The sequence below is a fragment of the Cryptotermes secundus genome, unplaced genomic scaffold (genome assembly GCF_002891405.2).
Source record: "Cryptotermes secundus unplaced genomic scaffold, Csec_1.0 scaffold375, whole genome shotgun sequence".
Classification (NCBI taxonomy): domain Eukaryota; kingdom Metazoa; phylum Arthropoda; class Insecta; order Blattodea; family Kalotermitidae; genus Cryptotermes; species Cryptotermes secundus.
The window spans coordinates 991,845-1,007,787 of NW_019731222.1; the positions used below are offsets into that span (position 1 = coordinate 991,845).

A 15,943-nucleotide genomic window follows, 5' to 3' on the forward strand; every position below is an offset into this window, starting at 1 on the left:
TTACACCCTATGCATGCATACTACACTGGGTTTTATTGATACAGGATCATATTTGTTTTATGGAAGTCACTGTACAAAGATATTAGCTGGATAGAAACTAATTTCAAATGACACCCATTTTCTAGCTTAGCAAGTATATCCAAAATTTCTTCAGTTTGTAATAACAATTTGGTGGATCTTATATTTTAATTTACGCATTTATTATTTAAGAAGTGCAAATGCAAATTTATATAGAGTTGAGTTTATTCTCATTCATGTTCTGTGATCTAAATCATCAGATTTCACTGCAAAATTAACCTTATTAGCAGCATATATGTTTTTATTTTTAATGTATATATTTCATCAGTAGAGGAATTTATATATGTATTTGCTACACTTTCTGTGATTAGCACAGCAGTTACTGACCAAAGTGACCACATTGTTACACATTTCTTTGGAGGGGGGGGGGACTGTTCCGTGAGCTCACTCACATCATTACAAATATATCTGGGGCCTGCAGCTAGAGCTCTATGCACCATTAATGGAGATTAAGAGGGGGGGCCTAAATTGAATCCCTGCCAACCTAGGGCAGTATAGATCAGACTTGGGTTAATTTTATAGAAAAAAGGCCAGACTATCAGTTATATGTGTTCTGTCAGGCCAGAAAGAGGTCAATGCAATATTTTTAAGTATATAAAGTAAAAAAAAAAAAAAAGTAAAGCTATCCCTGAAACAGGCCGTGAAGGCCCATAGGGTTGTGAGACGTTGAGGGTCGCACATTATCTAGACAATCAGCTCAAAGATGGCGGTAAGGTCATCAGCCTTATGCACTTTACTCCCCAGGAAAATTATTTAATTAATCCCTGGTACTCATTTCTGTTAGAGGCTGAGTCGACCCCAGGGCCATAGTGCGGCCGGAAGGATTAGGACAATTAAAAAAAAAATCCAACGACCTCATTGGGACTTGAACCCACGACCTTCTGACTTGTAGCATAGTGCCTCAACCAACTACACTACCATGTGCCCCTATTTTATAAGTATATATTAGATATAAATATACCTAATAAACATCATTAATCACTACAGTAGTGTGACAGATGGTTCCATTTTCAGCTGATGATTAGGTATTTAAATTTATTTTAAAAAAAGGTTGATGTAAATTAAATATACAGTAAAACCTGCCTTAAATGGACCCTTTATTAAACGGAATTGGTCTTAAACGGAAATATTTTCAGGTCCTGTGACTTTGGGGCTGAAAAAGATGTTAAATATCCTGGATTAAATGGGAACTGTCTAACACGGAAATGTAAATCAAAATAAGCCTTTATATAGAAAATTTCCAGTCTTCCGCAATGCATTGTTTAGAAGAATTTTAGGCATCCTACACATTTTACAGAATTTAACAGTACTGCACTACCTGCAATGAAATTCAACTGAACTGTCTGCCCCGTCCAGAAATTTTATTCACCAAGGGCTCTAGGCCTACATTTTTACTTTAGTCTAGCAATTGTCATCATGGCTACAAAGACAAGAGTAAAAGTGATTCACGGGAGTGAGCCAGATAACTTGTTTGTTAAGCAGATCATGAAGATCTTTAATGTCAGTAAAACTCAAGTGTACAAGATTCTAAACAAGAAAACGTAAATTTTGAAGCAGTGGGAAAATTCTGATAATGGGAAAATAAAAAGAGAACTTAAGAAAACTGCAAATGAAGATGTTAATGAAATAGTATGTGAGTGGATTGTCAGTGTCAGGACAAAAAATCACCGTGTGTCCTGTCCTATGGTACAGGAATATGCTAATAAGGTCACTGACAAACTGGGGAAGACTGAAAACAAAGCATCTAATGGATGGTAGGAGTTTTCGCAAAAGATATCAGATAGTTTTTAATGAACTCTGTTGTGTATCAAGTGTATAAAGTGAGACCATTGAGGAGTATCTAGCTAAAATGTCATCCATAATCAAGGGATATGAACCTGAAAACATAGGAAGAGAGGAGAAGAAAATTACATTGTGACAGAAGAAAAAAGTGTACAGTGAAGACTTAGCAAGATGCTGTTGAAAGTTTAAAGTAACTGCAGGAATTTTCCAAATGGAATGATTCAAACATGCTTAATGTAATTTCTCAAACTAAAGTGTTTGTAGAAAGTCAGGCAGCCAAGAGAGTAAACTGCGTGCAAAAAAACGTTCTGGTAAAATTATAAAAAGTGAGCACTGCAATGTTTTTCTGTTTAGTGTACTGTTTGCTCATGTTCAATGATTATAACATAAATAAATTGAGTATGGTGATTTATTTTGCTTCAAATACGTACATGTCCTGGCTCAAGTATTATAGTATACCTTGATTAAACGGAAACCTGGCTTCAGCAGAAAAGTGTTCTGGACCCTTGAGATTCTGTTTAAAACAGGTTTTACTGTAACATTATATGCAAATTTTCATGATAGCTCTACAGGTCAGTCAAAAAGCAATCAGGAACTGGATCTTTCCCACAGATCGTACTTTGCCCATATCTGGACTAGACTGTCAAAACTGACAATTTTTGTTACTGCAAAGCTGCATGTTTAATGAATTGATCTGCTATACCCTTAAATAGATACACGTGCATTTGATCATTAATAATGTGCATTAAATGTCTGTATATGATATAATTCTGATAAACTAGCTTCACAGTTCAAATGGTATAGACAAAAATATGGCTGTTACTGAACAATCTATAGAAAAAAAAAAAAGAGCAAGGCCAAGGGACCACAATACAGGACAGTATTTAATGTAAACAAAGCATTCTACTCTGCCAGAAAATTACACAAAGAAGGTACAAGGTCCAGCAGATACCACTGAGCCATCAATATAAAGATAACTTTAAATTCCAGCAATCAGCACTGCACCATGTTCATTCATTTGCCAAAATGAAGAACATTCCTGTAGCTATGAAACCCTACATAGGTATTTGGAACTCCATTTTCAAGACATGTTTGAGAAATCCTGTCAGGACATAATGAAAATGATATAGCAGTCAACATGCTCTACCTCTTATTCCATAATCTTGCCTTCTCAGTGAAAAATCAGATACAACCTCTGTTACATGCATCAAAGTGCATGTTACAGTGTGTAATCTGTTATGTACAGTAGTAACCACATATTCTTCTTAACACAAAATCAGCCTAGAATATTCCAGTCTGTTATTTAAAATAAAAGAAATATACACTCATATAGTCTTAAGTATTATCAAGACAACCCTAGAAAAACAATGTTGAGTTATTCATGTTACTAAAGAATAAGTGCTACATAAAGTTTAACACGGAAACAATTTTTAAAATCAGAATGCTGTTTCACAGTGAAATGACAACTTAAGGTTTCTTTTGAAAGCAGTGGATCTGAATATGAAACTGAAGGAAACTTTAAAGGGTGATACTTTTAATATTTAGATTCCTGGCTTGGAATCAATGAAACTGAACATTAAATGAGGAAAAGTGTTAAACAGGGGAACATTATATGGGAGTTCCACCATATATCAATCACCATTTCTGAGATAAGACCCTGTTACTAGATTCATTTGGAAGGTCACAATCAATCTCTAGTTGCAAAATACACCTGTGCCAATGAATCTGTCATAGCTAAATGGAAAACTAGTATTCTGTGTGAAATAAGACATTCATAAACTTGTTTAGGAGCAACATTTCGAGGGTTGTTAGTTACATATTTAGACAACAAAATGGAACTATATACTTGCATCCAAATTTATCTTTTCACAAAATGGAGTCACAATGGAAAACAATTTGAGAAATATACTTATAGATGTGTGTGCAGGGAAACCTGATCCACAGTTCCTGTCAAGAAAAGAATAAAAGATGGCTATCAAGGCAGAACACAAGGCATCATGGTAGATTTGGCCAGCAGTTCACTCAGTGCCATATTTTAATATGAGAATATGTCTTTATGTCCATTCCTTCACTTCATATGCAAAATTAATGTTCATTTACCTCAGTGAAATGTCTCATGCATGTTGGTTTTTTGAAACTTCTTCTTTTGGGTTGGCATCAGTGGTGGGATTATGTGCAGACTTCAGGCATGGTGAGGGGGGGCACAAGCCATTTCCAACTTATCTTCAGCCTTACCGTTTTATATATTTATTTACATAAGCCGTGATCGTTTATGGGTAGGCGAATCCATTGTGACATCGTGTGGTGAGCTGGGTGGTGCTGGACGCTTACAATGACGAGCAAACTCGTTGGCAATGAATGAATTCAGTTCCAAAGAGCGCTGCCGCCTAGCTAAACCCATTGTAGAATCTAAAACACAACACAGTATTGTCATATCTGAGGTTCTCACAGCAGTGGAAGCTAAAGTACTATCTTCATTGGTGCGATGCAGTGTATAATCTGGTAGAAGTTTGGCGACATTACAAAGGAACATACTGCCTCCACATTCTCGGCTGAACAATACAGGAACCAAAGCCTGGCTCAGTGTCTCTCTGATCCTAATGATGGAAGCACTATCTTCCTCCAAAGGTCAGTAAATTTCCATTAGACTATACAATGTCACATCGCAGAAGGCAACACTTCTGAACATTACTTTTGCCAGTAATCAAAAGATTTCATCTTATTTCCAATGCAGAGGCTCTTCACCAAGGGTTGCTAATTTTGATGGACACACAAGATAATACATGAAGCAAAACAATAAAATAGTTCTGAAACATTGGATACTGTTGAGTCTTATCCGTCCTTTTGTAACTCAATCAAAATCCCTTATGTTTCAATGTTTCTTCTTTCTGCTATATTTTACAACATAGTCACCATCAGGTGTACAAGGCATATTTAACACTTCGAGGACTGGCGATTTAAATATTTAAATCACCCTGGGGACCGGCATTTTTATACCTACTACCCTAACTTGTGCACTGTTCACTTTAAAAATTAATATAAAATCTCCTAATTAATTTTATAAACTAAAATTTTTGGAGAGCCCTTACCAATGCTCCTAGAAGTGCTTCAGGGTGTGATATTTCTGGAAACATTCCCCTTTGTGAAGTGGCATTACACACTTGCAAATGTAGACATAGTCCTTTTTTTGTGAACTGCGCAAACATGGCATTGCCTAGAAGGATGCTTCCCCTTGGAATGTTCACTCTTCAACAATTTCACAAGGGTATATTTCTGCATATCACCCAACAATCGCTCAAGGGTGTCCACATGAGGCCTGCGTGAGGCGGCAGTTGATGGGCTAGGTCGCCCTAAGTCTGTGTGACTCTGGTTCTGCCGCTACCATCTGATCTGTAGCCCAAGCCTACGCCACATTCATCAGAAATGCTTTGTATTTCAATTTCGAATCAGGGTTTAGATTTTTGTAAACCAAAAGTGAATTGAAAATGGCACAATTTATAAGCCACAAGGCAACTTTCACTTTTATTACCTGTGGCCACAATTCTTTGTTGACCCCTGTCACTTCCACTGTCTGAGTCACTAATCACTACTCCTCCACAAGGCACTCAGATAGCTCATCGGAATACAAGTCAGAGAGATCTCTTTGCCTTCAACTGCTTTTGTCCTTGAAACATATTCCCCTCTACTAACTTCCTGCCTGGTACATAAACAGCTGGAAGGGGCAAAGTTTATTTTCTTTTGGAGTAGGGACCCTAGCCAGCCAGGTCAAGTTACTGAATACCTAGCATACATTCCGAAGATTTATTATGCAGTATTCATTGCAGTTGCATAGCGCCAGAGCAAGGTATAGTGTGTTACAACCTAACGTGTCCTAAAATCCTGATATCATGCATCCAGTCTGCAAAGTGTTAAGGAGCCTGTTCTGCTTTCCTTTTGATGCACACTTCTAGACGCTTCATTCAGGTTACGTTACACCATGCCCTCATGTTTAATCATATGTTTGGTTCATATTTGTTCAACATGTTGCTATCATTTCATCTGGTGTTGTACCTGCTTTACGCAGAACCAAGCAGAGTAGGTACAACACCAGAGGAAACGAAAGCAACGTGTTCAACAAACATAAGCCAAACATGTAGTTAGACTCAAGGGCATGGCATAACATAACTTGAATGAAACACTTAGAAGTGTCTGGTACATCAAAATGGAAAACAGAGCAGATTCCTTAAACACACCTTGTACATCTCATGAAGGCCAGTTAGGCCAAAACATGTTGTGAAATACAGGAGAAAGAAGAAACATCGAAACCTAGCAGATTTTGTTTCAGTTGCACAAGGATGGAGAAGACAGAACAGTATTCAAGTTTATCCACAGCACAACAGGGTGCTGAAATATAATATTCAGAAACGTTGCTTTCACACAGTCTTGATGTATGCAAATTCAGTTTTAATAATAAAGAGAGGACCAATTGAGATCAATTACAGAACTGATTATTACAGTCCAAGTAAAAATTCTGAAATATCAGCATGGAATGTCTCACTCTATGCAAACGCCTGACCAGTAGGCTACTGAGAATAGTCTCCACTAAGATGGACACAGTTTCCATCCTGGTCAGTGCCTCATAATACAGGGTGAATTGTATAGAACCGGCTTGATGAATTTGCTAATAATTCCGGAGGTGATGCATATAACTGCTCACAATTATGACATAATAATCTGTGGGCCGTGCTGAGTCGAATGGTGTGCGCATGATCCAGCAAGTGGCAGCCCTTATGCTGCAATGTCAAGGACAATCCTGAAGCATGTCTGCAGTGTGCAGGCGACAGTCATGGAATACACTGTTGAACAGCGAGTGTTTCTCATGCACACGTACTGGGTGACAGGCTCGATTGCGAACACACAATTGGAATTCAGGAGGAAGTTTGGAGTTCGCAAGAAACCAGCGAAATCGACTATGCAGTCCTTGGCTCAGAAATTGGAAAAGACAGGGACACTTTTAAGTGAACATGGTAAAAACCGCCCAGAAATGCCAGAAGAAACGATTGCAATTGTGCGGGACAGGTTACTGCAGTCTCCCAAGAAATCATTACAACCTCTAAGCCAGGAAACCGAGCATGCTTATTCAACGTGTCAACGAGCTGCAAAGAAAGCGAATCTTTGTCACTACAAGATCACCAGTGTTCAGGAATTTGGTGATGTTGATAAAGATAAACAGGTACGGTACTGTTAATGGTTTCGGGAATTCGTGCACGATAACCCCAGAATTTTGGATATCACTTGGTTTAATGATGAAGCATGGTTCCACCTATCAGGATATGTAAACGCACAAAATTCCAGGATCTGGGCATCTGAAAACCCACATGAGATTGCTGAATCACCACTACAACCACAAAAAGTGGGTGTGTGGTGCGCCATTTCTGGTTTACGAATCATTGGACCGATCTTCTTCGACACAACTGTGGACAGCACCTTATACGGCCATATTTTTTACGATTTCGTGCAGCAGCTGGATGACGTGGAACTTACACAGGGTTATTTTCAGCAGGATTCAGCGACGTGCCACACATCCAACATGTCCATGGAACTGATTGAGAGCTTCTTCCCCGATTGCGTCATCTCTAAAAAGCTGTGGTCCCCAAAATCCAACGACCTTACCAGCCCAGATTTTTTTCTCTGGGGTTTACTAAAGGACATGGTGTATGCATACAAACCACATATGTTACAGGATTTAAAGGTCAACATTTCGGCTGAAATCAGGAACATCACTGAAGAAACGCTGCAGCGAGTCACGGCGAATATGCAAACACAGGTGGAGGCGTGCCTACTTGAAAACGGCAGACACTTTCAACACCTGCTCTGATTACGGTACACAATCCAAGATAAGATGTGTAAATTACTTTAATATATTTTATATTACAGCTCATTTCATCAGGCCGGTTCTATATGAATCACCCTGTACCTTCTGTGAGCTTCTCATTAACCATAGACTCACCTGTAAATAATGCTGCCTACATTTCATAAGATAGTATTCCTTATCCTTCAGCCAAACGTCACTGACACCTAAACAGTCCAATACTTCATCTCCTAGCAACCAATACAAAGATGCCACAATAGCAGCCTACTGACACTGTAAAAAATTAGTATGAATCTGTGTGCAACACAACACAGCACTAATTTCACAGGACTGTTGTCAATAACTGCTTACACCAATGAACTTCAACATAACATTAAAATTAACTACTTATACAATTTTATCATTATACTTAAATGACTTGCACGTTTTTAAATATTTTATGTATGCACACTGTAAAGTTTCCTTTAATATTTCCCTTCCGACTGAAGTGACTGAAGTATGTATGGAATATAATAGCATTTAATCATTAAAAATGAATAAATCAGATTCAATTGGATAGTGATTTCACATTCTATTTTAATTCCCTGATATTCTTGTGCATAAAATCTCATGTTAAGCGGGCATCATGGTATGGTGTGTACTCAAATAGCATACACAGGACAGAAGAGAATACACTGAATAAGCAGTCATGGACAACTGTCAAGGGGTTGTCCACCAGCTTGGAGGATGACTGGGGGCTAACAATTCCTCACCACAAAGACTGACATGCTACAAAATGTTAAACAGAGCATCAGATTTGGGCAGGTTCTTCTGAACACCGCAACAAACTTTAAAGTTACATAAAAGGTGGGGAATTTCTTAATAGCTGTGTGACCATTAGCTTCTGAAAGGGACTTTGCACCCATGAAATTACTGAATCAGTCTTCTGAACTGAACAAACAGAACTCACTTGAAATTGCCAAAGCTTCCCGGAAAGTATGAAGGTTGTCATCAGCATTATTACCAACTGTGGCTGCACTAGCATGGTGGTGGAGCTCGGAGTGAGCTTCCATCTGGTGAGAGTTGGGGGAACCATGACGCTCAGCAAGCATCATCCTTGGCCGAGGGGAACTTCTGCAATTGACAAAATTAAATAGCAACATAAAAAAACATTACTGTAACTCCTCACAACCACAATGTTTACAGTGAATAATTTCTCATGAACATATATATAAAATATGACAAGTTTAACTGAAATGGTAGCATAACTGTCATGTGTTTGGGCGTAACCAATAAAAATTTTGGCCTGAATCTGAAAATCATGTCTGAGGTTCTTCAACCTCCTAAGTCCCACAGAGATATTGGGTTTTCGGACTTTATCCATCGTCCTGGTTTTTAAGATAACTAAGAAAAACACGATGTTTCAGAAAGTGGATCTGCTTCCGTCCTCAGGTGAGGGAAAACACCTATTCTGTTGGGTCCCTTAGACCCAACTGGACCCAGTGATTGAGGCTAGCTCTTTCTAAGGGACCCAACAGAATAGGTGTTTTCCCTCACCTGAGGACGGAAACAGATCCAGTTTCCGAAACGTCATGTTGTTCTTAGTCAGCTTAAAAACCAGGACGATGGATAAAGTCTGAAAACCCAATATCTCTGTGTGTTATACACCATCGCTAGAATCCTATAGTAACTACTCCTAAGTCCCTTCAGGCAAATGTCAGAAGAGGAAAACATTCTCCTTGTAGCCAGTTCCAGTCCATCATGCACACACACCTAAGTGACTGCTCAATACGCAATGCAACCGACACAGCATTTCTGTGAGACAAACAATAGTCACAGCCTTCTGTGATCATGTTCTCTCAGCAACAACTGTAGAAATACAAATTCTCTTGCCTTCACAGTAACAGTTATGGCTTGTAAGTTAACAATTTCATAACTAAATGGAGCTGAATGCCCCTGAAGCTGCCAGTTACTCAGCTACACAATTTCCTCCTCCCCAAAAAAGTACATGTCCAAGGCCCTTTGTGACATTTCATAACAGAATTGTTTTTTTTTTTTGGCGAGGAGTTATTAGCCCTATCCCCAACCCAAACCGGAAGACCACACCTTATCAATTTTCTGTGACTGCTTATTCACTATATTTGCATCTGACCTCCATATCTGGAGACCATTTCTTCCAACTGCAACCCGAGGACGTGCCACGCCGTGATGAAATTAACAATTTCATGGAGAAATAAAAAACAGAATAGAAGAATTCAGATGTCAAAACAGTTGAGTGGAACAGAAGATAACAGGGTTGTTCAAATAAACCTATTCATGTGTTTGGCCCTTTCAAGAAAGCTCTAACGCCGTAAATCTGGGTTGGACAAAGACATCGGGGCCACAGTGGTGCAATGTTTCCAGCATCAGCCTAGGAGTTCTTTGTGGAGAGTGGAGGGCATCCATTGGCTTGAGTGCCAATGGGATGTGTGGCCTAATGCCCATGACAACTATTTCAAACAGCCTCTACTCCATCGTACAGATCACTGAACAGGTTTCATTTGAACATTCATACAAGCTGCAGCAACCTTCTTCTTTCTTTCACGTTTGATATTTATGTAACAATAGATCACAGCAATAACAGCAGCACACTAATAACTGTGAGATATTCTTAAATTATGCCTACAGAGTTAGAACCAGCAGAGGAAAGACAGTGAAAGTGATGAAAAAGCATGACTCTCGAAGTAATTAGCACTGTCTCACCAGGACCTCAAGGTTCAACGTCATAAATACTCTTGAATGAGAAACACACTTCCATTCTATTTTATCTATTTAAAATGTAACACTAAATCATGACATCCCTATTCCAGAGGAATAGGGCATATAATCCAAATCACCAATTCATGGATTCTGCTGGTATTAATGCTTAAAACCAATCCCGGCTTTGAGAACAAAACGTTTCCCAAAATATGTTCTTCACAATTTTACATGTGTACATAAAGTTTACCTGATTGGCCTGTTATTCAGTTATTGCAGATTCACACCTTGCAATCATCATCATCAGTAATCTGTCAGACGACAGGTCCACAGTCTCTTCCAAAACAATTCCTCCACTTAATGCGATCTAGAGCTTTCTCCTTCAAATGACAGTATCCTCTTCTGCCCCCAAGGTCATCCAGCATCTTCTTACATCTTCTTCGTCTTCTTGTCACTTCTATCCGCCCCTCTATCTTTCCTTCCATAACTTCTTTTAGAAGGCAGTTTCTGCGTAAAACATGACCAATCCAATTAGCTTTCCGTTTTCTTATTTCATGTAGGATATTCCTCTGCTCACTGACTCTAATTAACACTTCTTCATTTCTCACATAATCGGTCCAACTGATCTTCTCCATCCTTCTCCAACACCACATTTCAAAACTTTCCAGATGTTTCTGATCTACTGCCCTAAGTGTCCATGTTTCAGCCCCATACAGAGCTATGCTCCAAATGTAGCATTTCACTAGTTTCTTCCTCAAATTTAAGTCCAATTTGCTGGTAAAAAGATNGTAGCACAGTTTCTTCCTTAGCCATTAACACAAGGTCATCTAAGACAATAAAAATTTGTTTCTTCAAATCGTTAAATGTGTAATGCCACAGACATTGTATAAGACATACTGCTTTGTGAAACACATCTATCTCATTTACTTCAGCAACCAGCTGGATGCTATAACAAATCACAATTTATATAACAATATTTTAAATATGTAATGGGCATTTTACAGGAGGCATACAGTAGCATAGTTGGCTGAGGCATTATGCTACAAATTCCTAGCAAAAGGAAGTGAAACCAGCAGAAATTCTTCACAGGTTAAATGCACAGACTGAGGAAGAGAGACTGTCACACGCAAGAGTCTATGATTGGTGCAATACATTTCCTGAGGCAACACATTCTCACTCTCACCCAACAACTGTATGCGATGTGAACATAGCACTGATTTTAGAAACTGGGAAATTACAGTCCAATATCTTGCAGTAATTTGCTTCATAATTATGTACAGAAGAACCCATGAAAGAAACTATCAATGATCAACCTACTACATTATGGTAGTCCAGATTCCGCAAATTTAACCATCCTCACAGCCCCGACAAAAAAAATTGGTTACCTTCATAAATGACTCACATGTGACCTTACAGGTTGAGGCACCATGTATTATAGCAGGCAGATACTGACAATTCAGAGGAACTTGTTACTTTTATCTTTAATCTTGAAGTGTGTAGTCTGAAGAATTGGCTTGGTTATATATGCAGCTTAGAAGGAAGGTGGTCACTGAGGCTTCAGCCCTAAAGATGGAGGCAGAATATTCTTCCCAAATTCTGGTATCTGCCTTGAAGGCTACACAGTGTCATAACCCAGAATATCACAATCTAAATAACTATTTCCATGCACACTCAAACTTTTACAGCAAACTCCTGCCCAACATGGACTTCCTGATATATACAGGAACAAATCCCAATGATTATACAGCAAACACTGAAAATATGAATATACACAGTTCATCAAACATATCTCTGCAACTCTTTCCCTCATACTTTCATTATATCTTTATTTTCGTTATGCTCCGTTATATATACTATATTTTTATTCCATATAAAGTATGGGTAGGGTTATTCATTTGTCTTCTTTCTTTTGTTCAGGCTGATAGCCGCCTGTTTCATTAGTGACTGTAAGAATTTACATACCTAGGCATTAATGGGAAATTACATGAGTATGTTCAACAGAGGTAACTTTGTCCAACACTGACTCACCTAACATGCCATTTTCAGGAAACATAATCCTCACACTGGCTGACAGTTTACTGTATTTGTAAATTATCTCATCCCTATATTCATCCTTAGTTATTTTCTCTCTTGTCATAATACTGAAATCTTTGTTATACACATAATCGCATTTGGTTCAATGAACTTAAGACCATTTCAGCGCCTTGTTCAAAAATATTTGCTTACTGCTTCCAAACTTTTCCATCACATCACATTCCAATAATAACACAATAACACATTACAAAATCTCACAGAATTGAAAGATTATTATTCCAGTAAAAAAAAGTAAAGCTATCCCTGTAAAAGGCTGTGGAGGCCCACAGATAGGAGACATTGAGGCTCCCACATTTTCTAAACAATTGGCTGACAGATGGCAGTGACACTGTCAGCCTTACATACTGGACGCCCTTTATGCCCCAGGAAGATATTTGGTACTCATTTCTGTTAAGAGGCCAAGTCAACCCCATGGTCACAGTGCAACTGGAAGGATTTGGAATCGAACCCACAACCTTCCAGCTTGTAGCACAGTGCCTCAACTATCTATGCTACCACATGCCCCTTATATAAAACCTGTAACAAATTTAAATACATTACATTGCAAGAATATAACAAATATAACAAACTTGTTCCTAAGCACTTAATATTAAAAAAATCCACATAAATTAATCTATAAATTGCAAAGGTTTTTATCACCTATGATGGTGGGGTCGTGGTGGTGGAGATTTTCCTGCCAAGTAAGCTAACAGATCCTCCCGCCGAATGTGTCTACGCTTTTTACGGGCCCAACTAAGTATTTCCTTGTTCCGCCGCTGGTAACCACACTGAACGCCCAATTCACTAGTACGCCGTATGGCATCTGAAGAATCTGAAACACAGAAACTTAGGTAACATTCTGATCTGCATTTACTTTAACGTAGACCAAGTTGTGTTTTTCAGCACCTCAAAAACTTCATTCTACCAACGAAGGTCATTTCCTTACATGATATGGACTGTTAGAATACAAATTTACCTTTATATAAAGCTGCTACGGTACCAGCGGCTGTTTGAAAAGGTACCCACAACGACACACCTTGTAGTCGGTCTGAAATTTTTACACAGAAAAAAAAATTGTAGAGTTATTTGATCAATAGCTAAAATACAAAATGGAAGAACTGGGCAGACATTTTAGGAGCCATTTTTGATCACCAAGCATTTTCATATGAACGGGTTTTCACCTTTGTATAACTGTGCTATAGCTGTAGCAGTGTTCTGAAAAGAAAACCACACTTTTTGGTGTGCTAAGTCTCGTTCACTTTGAAGCTGCCCTTCATAATCAGGTTCACTTTCAAGATGTTGGACGCATTGCTGTTCCCAATTAGCTATCCAAAAATCTACAATTGGGTCATCTTCTTTGTCCCTATCCTCATTCATTTTATTTTACAATGTTCTGTTAACGGACTCCACCGTATTATATTATATAAACGAAAATGACGACGTTTAACTTCCGGAAATTTCCAGCTGACGACACACCACCACCACCACCATCGGGATCATTAAGGCTGCTTCTCTTTCATCACACAATATTCACAGACTGCTGGGAACTCGGTTTACAGTCTAGGCAACATTGCACGAACAATTCACGTTCAAATTCCACTTCCTCACACCCAATGATGACTACGCAACACTGCTCGAAACAGAACTTGCGAGTTAGTTTATGGTTCTGCCATCTTCAAATTGACGACTGCACCTACTTGCTTGACTCAGTCGGTAAGAAGGTTATGTGCACAACCACCATATACCTTTGAAGCCGTGTGCGCGCGCAAGTTGATAGTATAATCTGTACAGGAAACTCGAAACGGAACGCGGAGTATAAAGTAAGCTGCAGTCATCAAATGAAGCTTGAACGTTTTCCTGTTTAGAAGTGAAGGTTCCGAGACGTGTTGGCTTTGGTGACCGATATCTACTGTAAGAAAATGCGTGATTTTTTAAATCTGTAAAAATACAATACCGGCAAGAGTAAGGGAAATCTCCCTTCCCCACAGCGCCCAGGATATCTCTGGGGTCCATCCAGCCTCCTATCCTGCGGGTACTGAGGACTCTTTCCACGAGGATAGTCTAGTCCGAGCGTGAAGTTCAACAGTTACCTCAATATCAAGAATGGTGGAGTTATACATCTACTCCTCCATTAACTCCTCATGGCGTTACGCTTAATTAATTAAGCAATGAACAACTTCAGCTTTTACCTTCACCACACTACATAGCCATATTGTACCGAATTTTGAGAAGTGAAAATTCGAGATGTTCTTCTCAGTTTGGAGAAATGTTGCGATGTGGATCCACGTTTTTTCCTTTGGCTGTACTCTGCAAGTCAGTCAAATTCAGATAAAATACACTGCTTTACATTACCAAATGTAGTCAACAGAAAATTCACCAAAATATGTAGAAAGGTCGGCTACCAAAATATGGGCTACAAACTCGAATTTCAGATTTCACAGTGACGTTGTGACACCACCTGCACTAGAAAATTTACAATTCATCATGTTAGAATCTACAATTGCAACACAGCTGTGTAATAATATCCTCGGGAATCCACGAATCACAATTATTTTCAACCGTCAAAATTGCAGACCAATGGACGCGCTGCTAGCTTTGTGATTGGTTTTTTTATTTTGAGAAAAAAAGAAAGAAAAAAGAATCGTGTATATACGTACAAAAATGGCCTAGGTGATGCCCATCCAGCCTCCTGTAGCACATTCTTATAAACATCTTATTCTATCATAGCGGTCACCCCGCGATTTTTTGATCTCTCTTAACTCAGAATAAAGATAAAGTTGTCCCTGTGCTTAACTAATTAAGCACTATGACAGGAAGGCGTATGGGGCAGTGGATATTCATATTTCTTGGCCTCGGCACTAGTTGGAGGTGATCGGTCAGCTTCACGTCCTGGTCCCTTTACTACCATGGAAAGAGCCCCCCGCCCCAAGTACCCATTGAATAGGCGGCTGGGTTGGTCCCAGAGCCGATCTGGACAACGTGGAGAAAATTTTTGGTCCTACGGGAACTCGAACACCGATCCGTCGGTCGTCCAGCCCGTTGCCAGTCGCTATACCGGCTGCTCTATCCCGGCTTAACTCTAAGAATATACTATTAATTATTCTCCTTTGTTTAATAAATTTAAGAATTTTGTTTATGAAGTAACAGACTCCTTGCACAAATCTTTTTTTCCTCCAGCCTTAAGAGCTCTGTAACTGACTTTGGGTATTCTCTTTTGCTGTTCTCACACAAAAAAGCTAACACTGTTGCCCTTTGGCCCTCGTTTGCGATGTGTGCAGAAGAATCAGACGCTTATCGACATCTGTTGGGAGTACTAGACATGCTTGTCTTCTACTTCCTGCAGTTCCATTTCTTGTCACGGATTACAGACTCCTGTCAGAAGTATCTATAGCGCCTATAGCGTGTCTATAGCTACGTTTTCTGGGCTTTCGAATGTTGTTACCT

The 15,943-nt window shown here is 39.0% G+C and overlaps 1 protein-coding gene across 1 annotated transcript; it reads right to left on the reverse strand.

The window, feature by feature from the left end:
• Positions 1-1,453: 1,453 nt before the first annotated feature.
• On the reverse strand, positions 1,454-14,050 carry LOC111866496 (UPF0472 protein C16orf72 homolog). The gene is made up of 5 exons (XM_023855491.2): positions 13,681-14,050; positions 13,476-13,547; positions 13,160-13,331; positions 8,661-8,824; positions 1,454-4,269 (listed from the first exon to the last, which is right to left on the reverse strand). Exons 1-5 carry the CDS (start codon positions 13,874-13,876, stop codon positions 4,112-4,114), a joined length of 762 nt encoding a protein of 253 aa, XP_023711259.1. The 5' UTR covers positions 13,877-14,050; the 3' UTR covers positions 1,454-4,111.
• Positions 14,051-15,943: the final 1,893 nt, after the last annotated feature.